At 61.7% G+C, this 19,669-nt stretch overlaps 1 protein-coding gene across 6 annotated transcripts; it reads left to right on the forward strand.

Annotated features, from left to right (window-relative positions):
* The first annotated feature begins 384 nt into the window (after positions 1-384).
* On the forward strand, positions 385-16,923 carry DENND6B (DENN domain containing 6B). Of its 6 annotated transcripts, none has more exons than XR_002515436.2 (20): positions 385-661; positions 7,457-7,495; positions 7,570-7,612; positions 8,696-8,808; positions 9,355-9,435; positions 10,037-10,142; positions 10,259-10,338; positions 10,425-10,487; positions 10,737-10,792; positions 11,532-11,654; positions 11,737-11,832; positions 11,920-12,014; positions 12,136-12,201; positions 12,599-12,663; positions 12,752-12,841; positions 12,979-13,032; positions 13,358-13,467; positions 13,693-13,752; positions 13,858-13,932; positions 14,014-14,300. XR_002515436.2 is itself a non-coding variant. In XM_003905747.4 (20 exons), exons 1-20 carry the CDS (start codon positions 485-487, stop codon positions 14,134-14,136), a joined length of 1,758 nt encoding a protein of 585 aa, XP_003905796.1. In that variant the 5' UTR covers positions 385-484; the 3' UTR covers positions 14,137-16,923. The 6 variants fall into 6 exon arrangements, 4 of the variants coding, with proteins under 4 accessions (XP_003905796.1, XP_009215843.1, XP_021777413.1 ...); XM_003905747.4 differs by having other exon boundaries at positions 13,650-13,752; positions 14,014-16,923; XM_009217579.3 differs by having other exon boundaries at positions 9,355-9,396; positions 13,650-13,752; positions 14,014-16,923.
* Positions 16,924-19,669: the final 2,746 nt, after the last annotated feature.

Genomic DNA, 19,669 nt, shown 5'->3' on the forward strand with positions numbered 1-19,669 from the left:
GAGTCCGCGGTGGTGGCTGGGCGCTCAGTGAAGACGCCATTCCGCCACGAAAACGCCCGCGACGCCGCTCCGCGGTGGGGCGAGGCGGGCTGGCCGGACCTGCGAAGCCCCACGAGCTCGGCGCCGGCTAGCTGCGGCTTTGCTCTGCCTCCCCGGCCTGGCCCCGAGGCTCCCGCAAGCCAGCATCCGCGAGCACCGGGGCCGACCCGACTCTCTCAGGCCTCAGACGGCGTGGGCCGTGGAAAACTCCGGTGCGGCCTCTTCCCCGGAAGTCCCCCAGTGGGCTCCGGCCGCTCTGGCCCGCGCGCGCCCGGCTCGCTGGTGCCCTGGGCGGCGCCCGGCCGCTGGCGCTTCTCCGGCGCTAGGGGGCGCGCGGCCGCGGTGGAGCCGCACTGGGCCGCGGCGGCCGCTCGACTGCTCTGAGGCGCGGTCCGGACGCGCACCGCCCCCGCCCGCGTTCCCCCGGCAACCTGCGGCCGCCGCCATGGACGCGCTGTTGGGCACAGGGCCTCGCCGGGCTCGCGGCTGCCTGGGCGCGGCTGGACCCAGGTCTTCAGGCCGCGCGGCGCGGACCCCGGCGGCGCCCTGGGCGCGCTTCTCCGCCTGGCTGGAGTGCGTGTGCGTGGTCACCTTCGACCTGGAACTGGGCCAGGCGCTGGAGGTGAGCGGGCGCGGGCGGGTGGGCAGGGCTGGGCCGCTCGGGGCCCTCGGCCGCCCCGCACTCTCCCTGGCCTTCTGCTTCGCCTCCTGGAGGGGCCTCTTCCCCGGGCTCCAGAAGCGCTTCCCAGGCCGAGGAGGGAAGGCCAGCCGCTCGGAGACGGATGTTGTCTTCACATTGGGATGGAGAATTTTGCATCTCCTGAGTGGTACTCTTCCGATTTTTCTCAGTAAATATCTCACATCTCCCCACTCCATTCCCCACCGGAGTAGTGACACCTTCATCCCCGCAGTGGCTCCCGCCAGAGTCCCGGGCTTACCCTCTGCTCCGCGTCCCATCTCTGGGCATAGCAAGGCTGACGGCTCCTTCTGCAACAAAGGTCTCGGATCCGTTCTTTTGCTGCCATCACTGATGTCATCCCCGCCCCAGCTGCACCCCAGAGTTCAATCTTTGTTGCTCTCCTGCTTAAAACCCTGCAGCTCCTCCTTGTTCACCTAGAATCGGATCCAGACCCCATAGGCCCTTGTCCCTCGACCTGCGTCTTGTGTTCTTGCTCTTGGGGGTCTGTTCATCGGCTGTGCCCATGGGCTTTCGATGTGGTCTTCCTACTGCCTGCAGGCCTCCACTCACCTACCCACACACGCAGCCTCCCTTCCTCCAGGGAGGCCCCGCGGGATGATCTTCTCTGTGTCCTGTATGACACACACGGGAGAGCTGACCGGCACAGGGGAGGCCCACCTGCAGGTGGAGGGAGGCTTCCCCGCACTGGCGGAAGGAACCTCCTGAGAGGTAGTGAGCGCTCCATTACTGCAGGTGTCCAAGGTGAGGCCAAATTGTCATCATCAGGAAAGCCAGACAGCATGTCTCTGTGGTTGGGAGATGCTTTCTAAGGCCCTGCTGAACTCCAAGAAGCCATAAGAAGCCTATAGTCTTCCAAACAGAAAACAGAAAAGCGTTAACTCTAGCACTCTCTGGAGCGCCTCCCACCACACAACGTCCCCAGCAGGTGCACCGTCTCGAACAGCATCACTGGGTGGGGGCTGAGTACCAAGAACTGTGGTGACCTGTCCAGGGTTGACAGCCCACTTTCTTAGTTCAATACTGTTGCCCAGATTGTTACCCACAAAATCACAAAAGAAGTTAAGAGGTGCCGGGCGCGGTGGCTCAAGCCTGTAATCCCAGCACTTTGGGAGGCGGGGCAGGCGGATCCACGAGGTCAGGAGGTCGAGATACCATCCCTGACTATACGGTGAAACCCGTCTCTACTAAAATACAAAAACCTTAGCAGGCTGGTGAGTATAGTAGTCCCAGCTGGAGGCTGAGGCAGGAGGAATGCGTGGGGAACCCGGGGAGGTGGAGCTTGCAGTGAGCGAGATCCCAGCGCCCTGCACTCCAGCCCTAGGGGACAGAAGCGAGACTCCGGCTCCAAAAAAAAAAAAAAAAGAAGTTAAGGGGACTGCGGCCGGATGCGGTGGCTCACCCTGTAATCAGCACTCTGTAGAGGCGAGGCCCGGGCAGATTACCTGAGGTCCAGGAGTTCAAGACCAGCCTGGCCAACATGGTGAAACCCCGTCTCTACTAAAAATACAAAAATTAGCTGGGTGTGAGGATGGGCGCCTGTAATCCCAGCTACTTGGGAGGCAGAGGAAGGAGAATCGCTTGAACCCAGGAAGCGGAGGTTACAGTGAGCAGAGATTGCACCATTGTACTCAAGCCTGGTGATAAGAGTGAGACTTCATCTCAAAAAACAAAAAACAAACAAAAAAAGAAGTTAAGAAGTTCCTGGCCGGGCGCGGTGACTCACGCCTGTAATCCCAGCACTGTGAGGGGCTGAGGCAGGCGAATCACAAGGTCAGGAGTTTGAGACCATTCTGGCCAACACAGTGAAACCGCATCTCCACTAAAAATACAAAAATTAGCCGGGCGTGGTGGCAGGCTCCTGTAGTCCCAGCTACTCGGGAGGCTGAGGCAGGAGAATCGCTTGAACCCAGGACGGGGAGGTTGCAGTGAGCTGAGATCGCACCACCACACTCCAGCCTGGGTGACAAACTAAGACTCCATCTCAAAAAAAAAAAGTTAAGAAGTTCCTCTGTTCCTTAAGGCATTCTCGTGTTATTTTCTAAACCCCATTTGGAAAGTTACTTCTGAGCTGTTGAAGGCTGTGTGTGCTTGGGATACCTAGCTCGGACTGGGGGCATGGTCAGCTGGCAGAGTGCTGGGGACCCAGGTCCATGTCCGAAGCCTCCATAGCAGTGACATGGACACCTACAGATCACTGGGTCTGTGCAGAAACCTGGCAGTGGATCCACTGGGGCCTGAGCACATGACTCTTGCTTTTCCTCCCTCCCCTGGAAGTCACGGGGAAGATTGAGGTCGTTTTAGTCACTTACAGACTTTTAGGGAGCACCCACTGTGCACTCAGTCACAGCTCAGCCCAGCTAAGCACCGCAAAGTCCCAGGGCTGTGCTTGGTTCTGCGACGTGGAAGGAAGACCCTAGTTGGGATGCATGCAGCTCAGAGGATGGAATGGGCTTAGGTAAATAAGTCTTGGACGCTGAGAAGAGACAGGGGAGGGGGTCCTGTTTCAGGTAACCCCTCTCCCAAAATGGCAACATAAGCAAAAGGCAAAGAGCTGGTGATTCAGTTACTCATTCAGTAAATCACTTTGAAGGCCAAGTGAAGTGGCTCACGCCTGTAACCCAGCACTTTGGGAGGCCAAGGTGGGCGGATCACTTGCGTTCAGGAGTTTAAGACCAGCCTGACCAACATGGAGAAACCCTGTTTCTACTAAAAATGCAAAATTAGCCGGGCATGTTGGCGCATGCCTGTAATCCCAGCTACTCAGGAAACTGAGACAGGAGAATCGCTTGAACCCAGGAGACAGAGGTTGCGGTGAGCTGAGATTGCACCATTGCACTCCAGCCTGGGCAACAAGAGCAAAACTCCATCTCACAAAAACAAAACAAAACAAAAAACCATAAATCACATTAAGCAGCTATCACCAGCCCAGCCCCACAATACTGGTGCCCAGCACATGAGAAGACAAGGCTCTAGCCCTCTAGGAGTTCACACTATATGCTAGTGATATGGAGAGTAAGTGGTTCAGGGTCCATAGTGCTCACAGGATACCCCCACAACTGTACACATGGGGGCACCATGGAAATGAGTGCAGTGCAGCCTGCTTGTGAGATGAGGGGTCCAGCTTGAGAGGGGCCAGCAGGGCTGTGGGGTGACAAGGGGTCTGGCTTGAGAGGGGCTGGGCAGGATTGTGGAGTGACTGGAGTGTACAGGTCAGCTTAGGAAAGGGCCTGGCTCCGCCTTCTCAGCTTTTGAAAACTCACCTCTTGGGCCGGGCACAGTGGTTCCTGCCTATAATCCCAGTACTTTCAGAGGCCGAGGCGGGAGGATCACTTGAGGCCAGGTGTTCCAGACTAGCCTAGGAAACAAGTGAGACCCTGTCTCTACCAAAAATAAAAATAAATTAGCCAGGTGTGGTGGCGTGCACCTGTAGTTACAGCTACTCAGGAGGCTGAGGCTGTAGGATTGCTTGAGCCCAGGAATTCAAGGCTGTGGTGAGCCATGATCACTGCACTCCAGCCTGGGTTACGAGAACCTGTCTCAAAACAAAATTAAAAGAAAAAAAAAGGCTAGGCTTGCTGGCTTATGCCTGTAATCCTAGCACTTTGGAAGCCCAAGGTGGGAGGAGCACTTAAGGCCAGGAGTTCTAGACCAGCCTGGTCAATATAGCAAGACCCACATCTCTACAAAAAATACAAAATGAGGCCAGGTGTGGTGGCTCACACCTGTAATCTTAGCACTTTAGGAGGCTGAGGCAGGGGGATTGTGTGAGCTCAGAAGGTTGAGACTAGCCTGGGCAACATGGTGAAACCCCATTTCTACTAAAAATACAAAAGATTAGCTGGGCATTGTACACCTGTAATCCCAGCTACTCTGGAGGCTGAGTTAGGAGAATCGCTTGAACCCGGGAGGTGGAAATTGCAGTGAGATGAGATCGTGCCACTGCACTCCAGCCTGGGTGACGGAACTGGAGCGCAGCTCTCAAAAAAAAAAAAGAAAAGAAAAAAGAGACAGGCATGGTAAAAGAGCCAGGCATGGTGGCACACACCTGTCGTCTCAGCTACTCAGGAGGCTGAGGTGGGAGAACTGCTTGAGTCCAGGAGTTGGAGGTTGAGCCTGTCTGTTAAAAAACAAAAAACAAGCCGGGTGCAGTGGCTCACACCTGTAATCCCAGCACTCTGGGAGGCCGAGGCGGGCGGATCACGAGGTCAGGATATCGAGACCATCCTAGCTAACACAGTGAAACCCCGTCTCTACTAAAAATACAAAATACAAAAAAAAAAAAGCCGGGCATGGTGGCAGGCGCCTGTAGTCCCACCTACTCAGGAGGTTGAGGCAGGAGAATCGCTTGAACCCGGAAAGTGGAGCTTGCAGTGAGCGGAGATCACATCATTACACTCCAGACTGGTGACACAGCAAGACTCCGTCTCAAAAAAAAAAAAAAAAAAAGCCCAACCAAATAGAAAACAGTTGGATTCTCATCAGCGCTGCGTTCAGCCCACCAGGACAGGACACACTGGCTTCCAGGAGCCATGCTGTACATGAGGGTGAAGATGAGAGACAAGGAGGCTCTCGCATAGGAGAACAGCTTTGACCCCGGGGATCCCGAGGGTGGCCAGGCCATACCTTCAGAACTGCTCCCTGGATGTGCCTTCTCTAAGCCAAGCTCCCACCCGCAGTCTTCCTCAGTGACTGCTCACCAGGAGCAGAGACCGGCGCAGGCTGCCTCAGGTGAAAAGGGCGAGACCCTTGTGGAAGCCCGAGCAGGGCACAGCCTGGCCTGGGACGCCTGCATGCCCTCAGGATCAGCTCCAGGTGTCCCTTCACCTTGGCATGCCCAACCCCAGGTAGCCTGACCCCTGGCTCAGTACTCAGCTTCAGGCTGTAACTGGGCCCCAGGGCCACTCCCAAAGATGATGAGCCTGAGAATGTGGGTTTCCCTGGTCAGACATGCTGAGGGCCCCCTGGGCATGGGCACGGAGCTCAGAGGCCACAAGCCCCCGTGACCAGCAGACCAGGTACAGAGTCCTGACCTGAGGCAGAGGGTACCTGCCTTTCCTCAGCCCTCCTCAGTGCGGACACATGAAGGCTCAGACTGAGTGGCCCTCTATCCCCAGCCCCTCACGGAGCTATCCTGAGGCGCCCCTGTGGGTCCAGCCTACTCCCAGCTTCCTCCTTCGTCTTCCTCCTGACCATTCCTTGGTGCCTGTTTAGCTCCCCTCCACCCACCTGTCCTAGTAGACCTCAGAGACCTCATCACATATGCCACAAACACTGTATTTGGGGAGGGTCTGTTCTGTGCCAGGTGTTGGGAGGCAGAAGTAACCAGGACAGGGTCCCTGCCTTAAAGAGATCTGCTCTGCGTTGGAAGAGACAAAGCAGGACCGACCACAGTAGCAAGCCCAGAGCAAACAAAAGCAGAGCTATTTTCACAGAGCAAGCGGGGCACGGTGGCTCACGCCTGTACTCCCAGCACTTCAGGAAGCTCAGGTGGGAGGATTGCTTGAGCCTAGAAGTTCAAGGCTGCAGTGAGCTGTGATTGTGCCGCCGCGCTCCATCCTGGGTGACGGAGCAAGACCCCGTCTCTCAAAAACAAAATGGCAGATGCTTTCATCCAGGGCCTGGCTCCTCACTGTCTGGGGGCTCAGGGCACATCTTGGAAGAAGCCTTATTATAGCCTAAATTCAACTCAGTGGAGAAGTTGGGCAGATGGGATGAGGAGGGGACAGTGTACAGAGGCCCTCCCAGCAGGCTTCAGACAGCCCAGGAGACACTGCAGGGTCCACTGGGAATGGGGGCCCTGGGAGGTCCCTAGACGGAAAGTGGTCCACGTGTGCATGGACCTGCTGGGCTGGGCTCCCAGGGTCACCTGCCCCACCTGCTGCCTCTGTCAGTGCACACCTGTCTTCCAGGTCATTCGGCGCCTGCTTAGTGTCATGTTCTCCCCCACTGTCCACTCCTGGGGGTGCAGGGCTGGTCCGGCTGGGCACTCACTGGGCACTGCAGGTGGGGCACAGGCCCTGGCAGGGGGAGGCTGGGTGAAGACTACTGAGCACAATGGGGAGAGGGCCTGACGGCAGGCTGCCATCATGGAGCAGGGGTGCTTCCGGGCCTGCATCTGAGCAAAAGCTCGGGGAGCAGCATGTCCGGGGCCCTCTGGTTTGGCAGGTGGTGATGGAGATGGAGGACCAGCCAGGTGGGGCCCTGTGACCGTCCCGGGTGAGGGGCCTCTGGATCCCTGAAGCACTACCCTTCTGATGTCTGATGCTGTGAACTGATGTCTGGGTGTGTAGGGGCAGGGGGGCCCAACTACAGTCTGGGCAAGAGGTGGTTGGGTGGCTGTGAGGACCAGGGGTGTGAGAAAGCGGTCAGGAAGCCCACCCCGTTGTGCTGGCCTCTTACTGAGAGCGGCCTGGGGAGGTGAGAGCAGAGAAGCCTCCGGCTAGCAGGGGAGTTAGTTGCCTGGGGCCTGGTGCCTGGAGGTCAGAGGAGGAGCGGGTCAGCAAGGAGCTGGGCACGGTAGCCAGAGAAGATGGTGTGGGGAGGACGCAGCACGCTGTTGGAGCAGGGAGCCGGGGGCGAGCCAGCACCATGGCACGGACCTGCGCCCCAGAGACAGATGCTGCAGCTGCTGGGACGGTCCCAGTCCAGCGGACGCCATCAAGGGGTGTTGCCTCCTTGGGCAGATGGCGTCACCAGGCGCTCTGTCTTCCTCTGCAGCTGGTGTATCCAAATGACTTCCGGCTCACAGACAAGGAGGTGAGTCCTGGCCCTCTTGGGAATGGACGGGACCCAGGAGTGGGTCGGCCCTCACCGGGTTTTGTATGTTTCAGAAAAGCAGCATCTGCTACCTGTCTTTTCCCGACTCACACTCAGGTAGGTGACCCCATCTTTACTGGGGCTGGACATGAAGCCAGCTGGGCGTCCCTGTAGCCCAGGCCAGGGGCATCACGGCTGCCTAGGCTGCTCATGTGCAGAGTGCCACAGGGGGTGGGCAGCACCAGCCCCATGCCCACTCAGTGGAGGCACCCAGATCTCCGCGTTGCAGCAGGTCAGGCAGGTCCCCAGATGCACGTGGAAAGGGTGTCTCTCTGCAGAGACCAACAGTCTCCTACACCCCACACAGTGGCCACAAGGGGCTGGGCCTCCCTCCCGCTCCTGCCCTGGGGCATAGACATCTGGGTAACCATTTTCTAGTGCCTAGTTTCTGTCTCAAGCATGTTGAGCCAATCTCCCAGATAGGCTGAAGGTGCGTTTCTGTGCGAACATATACTAAGGCCTGTAGGTGCAGGGTGTGCAGGAGTCAGAATAGGAGCCCACTGGGAAACACAGGCCCCTTCAGCTGGGCATTCTTTCTGAGGCTTTTTTTTTTATTTTTGAGATGGAGTCTGACTTTGTCACCCAGACTAGAGTGCAGTGGCGCAGTCTCAGCTCACTGCAACCTGCACCTCCCGTGTTCAAGTGATTCTCCCGCCTCAGCCTCCCAAGTAGCTGGAATTACAGGCGTGTGCCACCATGCCTGGCTACTTCTTGTCTTTTTTTTTTGAGACGGAGTCTCGCTCTGTCGCCCAGGCTGGAGTGCAGTGGCGCGATCTCGGCTCACTGCAAGCTCCGCCTCCTGGGTTCACGCCATTCTCCTGCCTCAGCCTCCTGAGTAGCTGGGACTACAGGCGCCCGCCACCGCGCCCGGCTAATTTTTTGTATTTTTAGTAGAGACAGGGTTTCACTGTGGTCTCGATCTCCTGACCTTGTGATCCGCCCGCCTCGGCCTCCCAAAGTGCTGGGATTACAGGCGTGAGCCACCGCGCCCGGCCACTTCTTGTCTTTTTAGTAGAGACAGGGTTTCACTGTGTTGGCCAGGCTGGTTTCTGGCTAACAGCAGAGGCCAGGCTCGCAGGGCCCTTGCTCCCCGGTCCCCAGCTCCCGGCCCTGACGTGTGGTGGGCTGCCCCCTTCTCAGGCTGCCTTGGAGACACTCAGTTCAGCTTCCGCATGCGCCAGTGTGGAGGGCAGAGGAGCCCCTGGCATGCCGACGATAGGCACTACAACAGCAGGGCCCCCGTGGCACTGCAGGTGAGCAGTGGGCTGCGTCTCTGGCCTGCTTCTCTTCCCCTGCTCCCCACGGGTCCTGCCAGGGTCAGGCTGGTGGGAGAAGCCCCTTCGGAGTGCCTGGGCACTGTGTGGCAGGAGAGGAGCTGGCCATGCCCCGCTGACCCTGCAGTCCCAGGCACCAGTCCCAACTGAGGATGGGCCAGCTCTTCCGGGGTCTCCCCAGGGTCCCTGGGGCTTTCCCTTGGCACCACACATCCGTGACTGGGCATCTGCATAGTTGAACAGGGGCCCACGTGAACCTCCCAGGGCCCCCAGCACCCTGAACCCCTCTCCCCTACACCAGCAGACTCCCTGCTGTATCAGCAGGGCTGTTACCCACCTTCTGAGCCCAGGACCTCCTGGCCTCCGCCTTGGTGGCCAGAGGACAGGGACAGAAGCTCCAGGAGCCTCCTGGTTCTCCAGGCTCCCATCTGCTGCCGTCCCTGCATGCTTCTTGCCACTCCCAGCCCTGGGGCTGGCCAGGTGGTCTGGGTGGGGCATGGCCTGGCTAACCCTTGCACCTTCCAGAGGGAGCCGGCGCACTACTTCGGCTACGTGTACTTCAGACAGGTGAAGGACCGCTCCGTGAAGAGGGGCTACTTCCAGAAGGTGCGCTGCCTGGTCACTCTGGGCTGGCGCCTCAGAGAGGCAGGAGCTGGCAGGCAGCAGGAGGGACTGTGGGGTGGGCAAGGGGTCCTGAGCCTCCAGCAGTGCCCACCCCTCCTGCAGCCCCACCTGGGCTGTGTCCAGCTCTCCTTGCAGCCCCCTCTGCCCTGTCCTTGCCTGGCGTGGCACCCAAGGCCCTTATGTCCCGGTCTAGGACATTTCTGCCCCTCACTGATGGCTGGAGGGTCATGTCAGGGTCAGGACAACCCAGCCTGGAAGCCATAGACCGAGAGTAAAAGCTGCTCAGCCCCTGGGGAGATCATTCCAGAAATTCTGGCCACCATGCGTTTCCCTCCGAAGGCCCTAGGGTCCAGCTGCCCCGGCCGCCACCCAGGGAGTTCAGGGTTGGGTTTTCTCCTGTCTGATAATTCTGGGGTCCGAGTCAGGCCGTTCCCGGGGCAGCTGTCCTGCGGAGCTGGTGGGACATGCTACCCTGGGCCAGCTCCAGGTGAGCGTGGCTTCAGGGGTCCCCATGGGCTCCTGAGTGGCTGGGGTGAGTGAAGCCTGGAGCTGGGGGCCTCTAACTGGCCCCGTGGCCCCGCAGTCTTTGGTGCTGGTGTCCCGCCTGCCCTTTGTCCGGCTGTTCCAGGCGCTGCTAAGCCTCATTGCCCCTGAGTACTTTGACAAGCTGGCGCCCTGCCTGGAAGCAGGTGAGTGGCCATCAGGCATGGCCATCGCGGTCTCATCATCCCAGCTGTGGCCCCTGGTGGGCCTGACAGCAGCTTCTCCTTGGGGAGGGTCCTGACGCTGGCTACTGCATCCGCAGTGTGCAGTGAGATCGACCAGTGGCCGGCGCCTGCACCTGGGCAGACCCTGAACCTACCTGTCATGGGCGTTGTTGTCCAGGTGAGAGTCAGCTGGCTGGGGAGCAGGCTCTGCAGGTGTGTGGGGAGGCCTTACTCCCTCTGGCAGCTGCTCCCTCCTTCTCCCAGGTGCGCATCCCATCCAGGGTGGACAAGTCCGAGTCCAGTCCTCCGAAGCAGTGTGATCAAGAGGTGGGAGCTGAGGTGGAGGCGGAGCTGAGAGGGCTTCACCCGATTGAGTCCTGCTCCTGGGCTGGGTGGTCCCACACCTGCCTCCCTGGTCCACCCTGCGGGGTGGTCAAACCCAGGCAAAGCCACAGCCTGTGCCTTGGTGTAGGGCTGGGCGCTCTCCACCCTCCCCTGCGCTGTGAGGCAGGGGCTGCTTGGGGCCTAAGGGGTGCCAGCCCCCCTTGGCCCTAACCTACACTCCCCTCCTCTCAGAACCTGCTGCCAGCCCCAATGGTTCTTGCTAGCGTCCACGAGCTGGACCTGTTCAGGTGAGTCCCCTAGGGTTCTGCATGCTGCTTTGGGGGAGCTCACTCTGTGCACGTGCAGGTACATGTGTGCGTGTGTGTGTGAGTGCGTGTGTGCACGTGTGTGTGTGTATGGCCAGCGCCATGTGGGGACTGCCCAAGGGAGGCAGCGCTCATCCTGAGTAACCCTTGGGACAGTTCTGGAAGGAAGAAGGGAGAATTGTGTAGAAGAGGAAGCAAGTGCCACATGGCTGCAGCCAGCGGAAATGGGCACAGTGGGCAGGAGGTCCTGACAGACAGTGTCAGGAGAGGCTGTCAGGAGAGGCTGCCTGAGTCTGCCTTCACTGCCTCTGGGCGAGTCTGCAAGGGAGGCTGGGCTTTGAGACCATCCTGCTCTGTGGAGGGCCCAACAGGAGCCAGGGCTGCACTTGGGATGGGCACAGGGAGACCAGAGGGGTCCGGGCGGGTACCCCCCATCCCAGGTCAGCAGCCCCTGCCCCGGCCCTGGGGCCACTTTAGGACAGCTGGTCCCTCATAGGTGGGTCCAGGTTGAGTCCCCCAGGCCCAGGCCCAGCACAGGTGGACTGTCGGAGCTCGGGGTGGCCATGATAACCCGAGACACTCACATCTTCAGACAGATCTGTCTTCACCTGGCGCAGCGTGCCGTGTTCACCGGCGCCTGGGTGAACACGTGGGAGAGCAGGGCCAGGGCCAGGAGTCTCAGCCCCTTCCTGACCTCCCCGACCTTCCTGCCCGGCCCCAGGTGCTTCCGGCCCGTGCTGACTCACGTGCAGACACTGTGGGAGCTTGTGCTCCTTGGGGAGCCCCTGCTGGTCCTGGCACCCTCGCCCGACGTGTCCTCAGAGATGGTGCTGGCCTTGACCAGGTACCACCTTGGCTCGGTCCCGGCTGGGGTCACTGGACCATTGTGGCTGTGCCTCACCTGCTTCCTGTGCTCCTGCCCACAGCTGCCTGCAGCCCCTCAGGTTCTGCTGCGACTTCCGTCCCTACTTCACCATCCATGACAGCGAGTTCAAGGAGTTCACCACACGCACGCAGGCCCCGTAAGTGCCGCCTCCGCCCCACCTCTCTCGTCCTTGCTGCACCTCCCTGGACCTCTGTCTCTGCCTCTTCTCTCTCTCTCTGTCTAGACCAAACGTGGTCCTGGGAGTCACAAACCCTTTCTTTATCAAAACACTCCAGCACTGGCCCCACATCCTCCGAGTCGGGGAGCCCAAGATGTCAGGTCAGGCTCCCGGGGAGGTGCAGGGGGTGATGCTCAGAAGCCTCATTGAGTGTGGGGCTGCCTCAGAGCCCATGGCCAGAGCTGCGGGCACTGAGGCCTGGCCACCGGGCATGTCTCGTAGGAGACCTTCCTAAGCAAGTCAAGCTGAAAAAGCCTTCAAGGTTGAAGACCCTGGACACTAAGCCAGGTCTGTGTTCCCCTTGACCTGGAGCCCCTCCACAATGGAGGGGCCTGTCTTGTACCTGGTGGGTCTCCCGGGTGGGGCAGCCCGGCCCCCCGACCCCTGCTCCTCTCCCAGGACCCAACAGCAGAGCCCAGACCCCTCAGCCCGGCCCCCCGACCCCTGCTCCTCTCCCAGGACTCAGCAGCAGAGCTCGGACCCTCGGACCCTCGGGGAGGGGGCGCCCTCTTGTCTTCTTCAGTGGGTCCCTGTGTCTGGGGTGGGGTGGGTGAGATTTTCAGGTGCAGCCAAGGGCATGGGGCTGTAGGCAGATGAGACCCCCACCCTGGCTCCTCTGTGGGGCTGCAGGAGTGTGGGAGGGGGGCCCTTGAAGTGCGGGGCGCCAGCTGTGCCCTCCCGCCAGGCCTCTACACCGCGTACACAGCCCACCTCCACCGTGACAAGGCGCTGCTTAAACGGCTGCTCAAGGTATGGGCTGTGGCGGGAGGGGGCTGGGGACGCCGGGAGTCTGGGGTGGTGTGAGGTGCAGCAAGGGCCTGGCCCCCCTTCCCTGCAGGGCGTGCAGAAGAAGCGGCCGTCAGATGTGCAGAGCGCCCTGCTGCGGCGGCACCTCCTGGAGCTCACACAGAGCTTCATCATCCCTCTGGTGAGGCACAGGGCTGGTGGGGAAGGGGCTGGGGGGGAACGGAGCTGGGGGAGATGGGACAGGGGAGGACGGGACTCGGGGGCACGGGGCTGGGGGGAATGGGTCTCCAGGCTCACTCCCCTCCCTTCCCCACCCAGGAGCACTACATGGCCAGCCTCATGCCCCTGCAGAAGAGCATCACGCCCTGGAAGGTGGGGGTCCTGTGGGGTCCATGGAGGGCGGGTTCCCTTCCTCACCCGGAGAAGGGAAGGTCTGGAGCAGGAGGCCATGGCTGTGTAGGAGACACAAGGCTCAAGGCCATCATGTTGTGAAACTGAGGGCCACAGGGCAGGTGGCTGGCAGGACCCTTGGAGGGGCTCAGGGTCTGCGCCCTGGGAAGGGCTATCCTGGGATCTGTGCCAGGCAGGGTGGGGCCTGGGGGTATTCAGAAGTGGTGAGGAGCGTGTCTGGGCAGCGTACCGGGTGCAGGCCTGTGAGGCCGAGTTCCCACATGCTGGCTCACCCACCCCCAATCAGACTCCCCCCCAGATCCGGCCCTTCAGCCAGGATGACTTCCTGCGTAGCCTGGAGCATGCCGGGCCCCAGCTCACCTGCATCCTCAAGGGCGACTGGCTGGGTCTCTACAGGTGGGTGGACTGCGGGTGCAGCCTCAGCCTTCCTTGGTCCCCAGGGTCAGCCCCGCGGCCCTGCCTGTCCGTCCCCAGGGTCAGCCCCGCGGCCCTGCCTGTCTGTCCCCAGGGTCAGCCCCGCGGCCCTGCCTGTCCGTCCCCAGGGTCAGCCCCGGGGCCCTGCCTGTCAATCCCCACAGGCGGTTTTTCAAGTCCCCCCATTTTGACGGCTGGTACCGGCAGCGGCACAAGGAGATGGCCCTGAAGCTGGAGGCCCTGCACCTGGAGGCTATTTGTGAGGCGGTGAGGGAGGCTGGGGGTTGGGGAGGGCCAGAATGTGGTGGGGGTGGGCACAGGCCCAGGGCAGTGGGGGGCCTTGCTGACAGCAGACCCCATCTTACCCTGCAGAACATCGAGACCTGGATGAAAGACAAGTCCGAGGTGGAGGTCGTGGACCTGGTCCTGAAACTTCGTGAGAAGCTGGTAAGATGCCTCCCAGCCTTGTCCCAGCGCCACCAGCCTGGCACGGAGCTGCGCCTGCCCTGACCACAGCTGCCCCTGCAGGTGCGGGCTCAGGGCCACCAGCTCCCTGTGAAGGAGGCAACGCTGCAGCGGGCCCAGCTGTATATCGAGACGGTCATCGGCTCCCTGCCCAAAGACCTGCAGGCCGTCCTGTGCCCTCCCTAGGACAGAGCCAAGGGCCACGGTCCCAGGGCCCTAGGTCTGCCTGAGCCTCCTGCTCCCCAGTGGCGGCGGCACTGGGCCAAGCACACGCTCCCCTTCCTTGGCCCCCCGCCCAGACTGCAGGCTCCTCCATTGTCTCAGCAGTAAAGGCGACATTTGGAACCACAGCATGGCCCTGACCGTAGGGATTCCGTGCAGGCAGAGCCTTGCCTCCTCCTGGGCCCCACCTGGCCTCCACAGACCTTAGGCTGGGACTGGGGCGGGGACAGGCTGGGAGCCCTCGCTGATGTGGGTGCGTCTACCGTCTGCCCCTCCCGGTGCCCATCTGTTGGCCCCCAAGCCCCCTGCACTGTGTGTGGTGGTTCCTTCAGCCCAACAGGCTGCCCAGGACAGGAGGGACCCTCTCCTGACCAGCCGCTGACTCGTCTTATCTGGGGATGGGAGGCTGTTTTGCACACAGTCATCAACTTGAGAAGGAGAGAGACTGCTTTGCAGTGTGAAGAGCTCTGCCCACCACCCCTGATGCCCCTCTGGGCCCCCACCTGCTTGGGGCTGTGGTTTGTTGGGAGGTAGGGGTTGGGCAGGGGGCGGTGTGGGGCCCAGCACCTCTGCTAGGAGAGCTGGCTCAGCTTGGCCCTCAGAGGGTCCACAGCACCTTCCTGGTTCCCAGTCCTGGAGCCCCCACCATGCACCAGCTCCGTATGTCCCTCCTGGGAGGTGGACAAGGCTCCTGTCGTCCAAGTGTGTCCGTCCATGCCCCACATGCAGCCCAAGGGGCTCTGGACTTCGGCTTGACCCTGCCTCTGGCTGAAGCCTGCATGTCTCCCTTTCCTTGGTAAGGGGTGAAGATCCCTAAGAGCCACCTCTGGGTCATGTGCTCCCCCTGTGACACCTGCAGGCACTGAGGCCCATGGGTACGGTGTTGGCACTGCGCAGCACACGGTGACGGTACTGTCAGGGCTCCAGACAGCCAAGCCCCGCTCAGCATCACACATTGTGTGCCCAGGAATAGGTCCCCTGACCACTCAGACCCTCAGACTCCTTGCCTGAGCAACCCAGCAGTGCAGATGCCCGACATGGTGCTGGGAGGGTCACTCATGGAGAATGGGCTTTGTACCCTGCGAAGCCGGGCAGGTGCTGGCCAGGGGACACAGGGCTGGGGGAAGGACTTTCCTTTTTCTTCTGAGGCCCCCATTCAGTCTGTAGAAGGTAGCCTTCGTTCAGCACGCGTGCGCGATGTACTGTTTGTGTTCTCATTGGTGGTCTCGGACCACATCCTCCAGCCAGGCGGTGTAGAGTGAGCACTGCCAGCCACTTCAGTGCAGGGCGTGACCGAGCCACGAGGACAGCGGGGTCAGGTGTCTGGACGACAGGTAGTTCTCAGAACTTGGTACATGTCAACTTGTCCAGCCAGACTGCGCCCAGGACAGCCTGTCCCTGTCACCATTCTACAGACAAGGACACAGAGGCAGCCGGGAGGGTGACAAAGGGGAGCTGTCGAGCCCAGATGTCTGGTGCAGGGTCCAAGGACGTGACCACGTTAAACAGAACACGTAGAGGCTGAGGCGGCAAACCTGTTCTGTGGCAGGGGCCAGCCGGGGACCTGAGGGTGAGAAGGGTCCTGGCCTCAAATTCTGCTTGGGCCTCCCAACTGTGGCATGGGGGGCCAGCCTCCCTACTGAGGGCTTGGTCTCTAGAGGGTCTGCAGAGATGCGGCACCTTCTGTGTGGCCAGCTTGAACACTGACCTCCGTAAGATGGGGCCTGGGGGCCAGTATAGGCCCTGCCATCAGCTGCCCTCCACCAGGGCCCTCTGCAAAAGCCTTGTGCTGGTGGCCCGTCCCCTGAGGACCACCACTTCAAGGTGTCGAGGAAGCTTGGGAAGACAATCCGCCCCTCTCACAACTGTGGCCCCCCTTTGGGGAGTGCACCCCAAGGACCACGGTGGCATGTGCTTCCCCACGCCACAGTCTCACCTCACGGCTTTCTGAGGGCTGCCCCACAGCACAGAGGGCTGCAGACCCACAGGCTGCAGGGAGGGGCTTCAGGCTAGTCTCCGAACCCCCCAGGGACCGTGGCCACTGTCTGTCCAGAAATGCACAAGCAGATTTCCCTGGAGGGCTCTGGTAAGGCCACATAGGTGGGCGGGTGGGAGACTTGGTGGGGGGCACTGGGCCAGGCGGCCAGCATTGCCCTGGGCAGAAGCCAAGGCTAAGGTGGAGGGTAGTGTCCCAGCCCCTCTTCCTCAGGGCCTGTCCCCACCTATGCAGAAGAGGCCTGGGGTGGAATGTGGCCTGGGGTGAATGGGTGGGGGCTGGGCATGGAGACCTGCCAGCTCCATCTGTCCCGATGCCTCTTGTGGCCCCCCAGTGTCAAGGCCGCTCTGAGTTGGCTGAGCCTTTGTCCAGGGCTGGGCCATGGCCCTCCCCTCCCCACGCACACCAGGCCAGGGGCAGGCAGTGAAGAGACAGGAAGGTCCAGAAAGCTCTACCCCTGGCCACAGTGCCAGCCCCCGCAGGCAAGAGGGCTTGCTGGGCAGAACTGTTGGCAAGGGTGAGGACTGCTGTGGTTACAGGCCTCCTGAAGGACAGGGACCACAGAACCCAGAGGGTGGAGAGAGCTGGGAGCAGGTCTGGAGTGGGGCTGGGGGCTGAGGGTGCACACAGGGCCTGCTCAGGGACAGGAAGCACAGCTGCTCAGCCTCAAGCTTCCTGCTGGCTATTTAAAGACTCCCTTTTGGTCTAGAACAGAGGCCTTCCCACGGTTTTGGTATTAAAATGTCCTTTTGTGACACAGGCCTTGTCTTTTCCTTTTTTGATAAAATGTTGGCAACCTTGTCAGACCCTGGTAATTTTGGGGTCCTCTGCAGTGAAGGGGAGGGTGGCCGCAATGTGGATTGTGGTTCAAGGCCCAAGGGAAGATTTGGGCAGGAACAAGGCCTGGCTGCTTGAGGGTGGGAGAAGGCAGAGACCGAAAGAACTAAGTCAGGCTGGGAGAGTTTGTCAGGATGTGGCAGGGCAGATCCCAAGTGGGGGAAGCAGGGGAGGAGGGGATGCCTGGCTGGGGACAGGAGGAAGCCGACCAGCTGCAAGGATGGGGCAGGTCTGGGTGGAAGGCCGGCCCCAGGGAGGGGTGACCCAGGGTGGGGGCGAGCGTGAGGGCTTGGGGAATGCTTCCTTCTCCTGCTTAGCACATCCAGTCCTGGGAGGGCAGTGGAGGCATGCTCCAAGGTCTGGCCCTGCAGAGGGTTCTCCACCTCCTCTCCCTCGTCGGGGGCGGGGCCGGCAGCTCCCGCGCGCTCCGGCCCCTCCTCGGCCACACAAAGGCCCCGTCTCCATGGCAGCAGCGCGGGCCAGAGCGCAGCGCCGAGCGCGGCCCGGGCGCCATCGAGCCTTGGCGGCGGACGTGCAGGTACCGAGCTCGGGGGACTGGGCTGCGGGGGACGTCGCGCTGGGCGCGGGGGGCTTCGCCGTCAGCGCCGCTCCGCCCGGGCCTGCCGCGCTCGGGCCCGGGGACCTGCGGCGGCTGCGGCTCCGCGGAGGGCTCCCAGGGCCTGGGCCCCGTCCGTCGGTCCATCCGGCGAGGCCCGGGCCGCTCCCGCCCCACGCCCTTCCCGGTGGGGACTCGGGGGCCACGCATGCCCGAGCCTGGCGGGGGCTGCGCGTTCCTCTGGCCAGGTAGCCGCGCTCCCGTAATGCCCTCCTCCTAGCGCCTAGCCCTGGGCTCATTCTTCAGCCGCCGAGCTCCGTGCGCCGAGCGGAGATGGTCCCGCGGTGCAGGCGCTCCGGGCCGGCCCCAGGCTCAGCGGCACAGGAGCCTGGCTGCTGCCCTGAGCTCAACCGGGGGCTGAACTGGGGTGCCCAAACGCTACCCAACGATGCTGTGGCCTGCTTGGCTCGGGGGGACCGCGGCGGAGAACACCCGCACCTGGCGAGACCCCACGGCCCGGGCCTCCTCGCGGTTCCCAGGGTGGCGTCTGGGTGGACACCCCGAGACACAGAAAGTCTTAGAAGCGGTGTCGCGGGCCCTGCCTCCCCGCTGCTGACCGTGCCCCTCCGCACCCTGCTCATGCAGGAAGCCCCTGTCCTGCCAGCGCCCCTGGTCGGGCTATTCGGCAGATCTGGGGAGCCCGCCTCCCGCTGTCATCTGGGGGTCTCAGAGCCCGGGAGCCCTGGAGCTTCCTGCCAGGCCCTTGATTTGTCTTCCCGAAGCTCCCTGGGAAAGGAAAAAAGGGGTCTGTCTGCCCACTTTGGGCTGTGGCAGAGTCAGGACAGGGGGTGAGGGTGGGCCCCAAACCCGGCAGGTCTCGGGGGGTCTGGAGGGCTCCCTGGGCCCCACCTTCCCTGGACCCCCCCGCCCCCCACTTAATGTCTGACTTCGGCCCTTGCTTGGAGGCTCCGCTCAGCCTGCGAGACTTTAAAGTTGAGCTTCCTCAGGAGCCCTTTGCGGGTGGGAGAGTGAGGCTGCCAGGAACTGGGGTCTCTCAGCCTGCCCCGTGCCCAGATGACCCTGGCACGGAACAGCTGAACAGCTGGTGGGAGGAGCCCTCCCTTTCCTGCCCAGAGGTGAGGGTCCCCCGGAGGGCAGGGCCAGCGGGCATTTTTTTGTGGCGAGTCAGCTTTTTACATGTTGCATAGAAATCCGCGGAGCTGACTGAGGAGCAAGCAGGTGGGCCTGGCACATCTGAGTCCTCTCAAGGTTCCAGTGTGGGGCCCACCTCTGTCAGGGGTGTCTGGGAGGCCTGAGGTCTTGCCAGGGGTTCCTTGCCCCAGTAGAGGGAAGTTACTGAGAAAAACAAGGGTTTGGAATGTGAGTCCCCCTCCCCCACCGGCTGCCTGCCAAGAAGGAATTATTTTGGATTATCCAGCCGTGTCCAGTCACCCGAAGCGGGAGGCTGCAGCGTGGGAGAGGGATCCACTTCCGGGCCGTGGGTTGAGGGCCCTAGGAGGAGGACAGGCAAGTCCGGGCAGCTCTGCCACTTTCTACTGCAGCTGCCCAGACTGGGCGGGGAGGAGATGCGTCACCTTTGGGTTGGAGAAGGCCCCAAGGTTGGCCCCAGCAGGCCCTGCTGAGCCTGCAGTGGGCCCAGGCCCCTCTGGGGGAGACCATGGGATGGGAGGAGCTCTGGGCCCACCCAGGGACCCCCTCGTCCCGAGAAGCCTCAACGGTAGTCTGAAGAGCCTCTGAGGCACCCTCCAGACCCAAGTTCAGGGACACACCCTGTGCCGGTGACCTATGCGTGCCAGGGAGGAACGAGCAGGAGCGAGGCCAGGCTGCTAGGGACGGCACTGGGGTCTTCCTCAGGGGGCCCTCCTGCCCCAACTGACTCCCTGTTCAGCTCCTGACTAATGGATCAGCCTCCCTCCAAGCCCCTCCGACAGCCAGGCCTTGCCTACGACCCCCGGTGGATATGGCGCCTGTGAGCCCATCCCACAAGTGGGGAGACTGAAGCCAGAGATGGGTCTGTGTGAGGAGTCATCTGCGACGCTGTGTGCCCAGGGCTGTGGCTGCCGGGCGCTCTGGGTCCATGCTGTGTG

This window comes from Papio anubis, chromosome 16 (genome assembly GCF_008728515.1).
Source record: "Papio anubis isolate 15944 chromosome 16, Panubis1.0, whole genome shotgun sequence".
Lineage (NCBI taxonomy): Eukaryota > Metazoa > Chordata > Mammalia > Primates > Cercopithecidae > Papio > Papio anubis.

Coding starts and splice junctions, on each gene's coding strand:
- DENND6B (XM_003905747.4), top strand. CDS start 485: ATGGACGCGCTGTTGGGCACAGGGCCTCGCCGGGCTCGCGGCTGCCTG. Junction 662..7,456: donor AACTGGGCCAGGCGCTGGAG/GTGAGCGGGCGC, acceptor CTTCCTCTGCAG/CTGGTGTATCCAAATGACTT. Junction 12,664..12,751: donor TGCTTAAACGGCTGCTCAAG/GTATGGGCTGTG, acceptor CCTTCCCTGCAG/GGCGTGCAGAAGAAGCGGCC.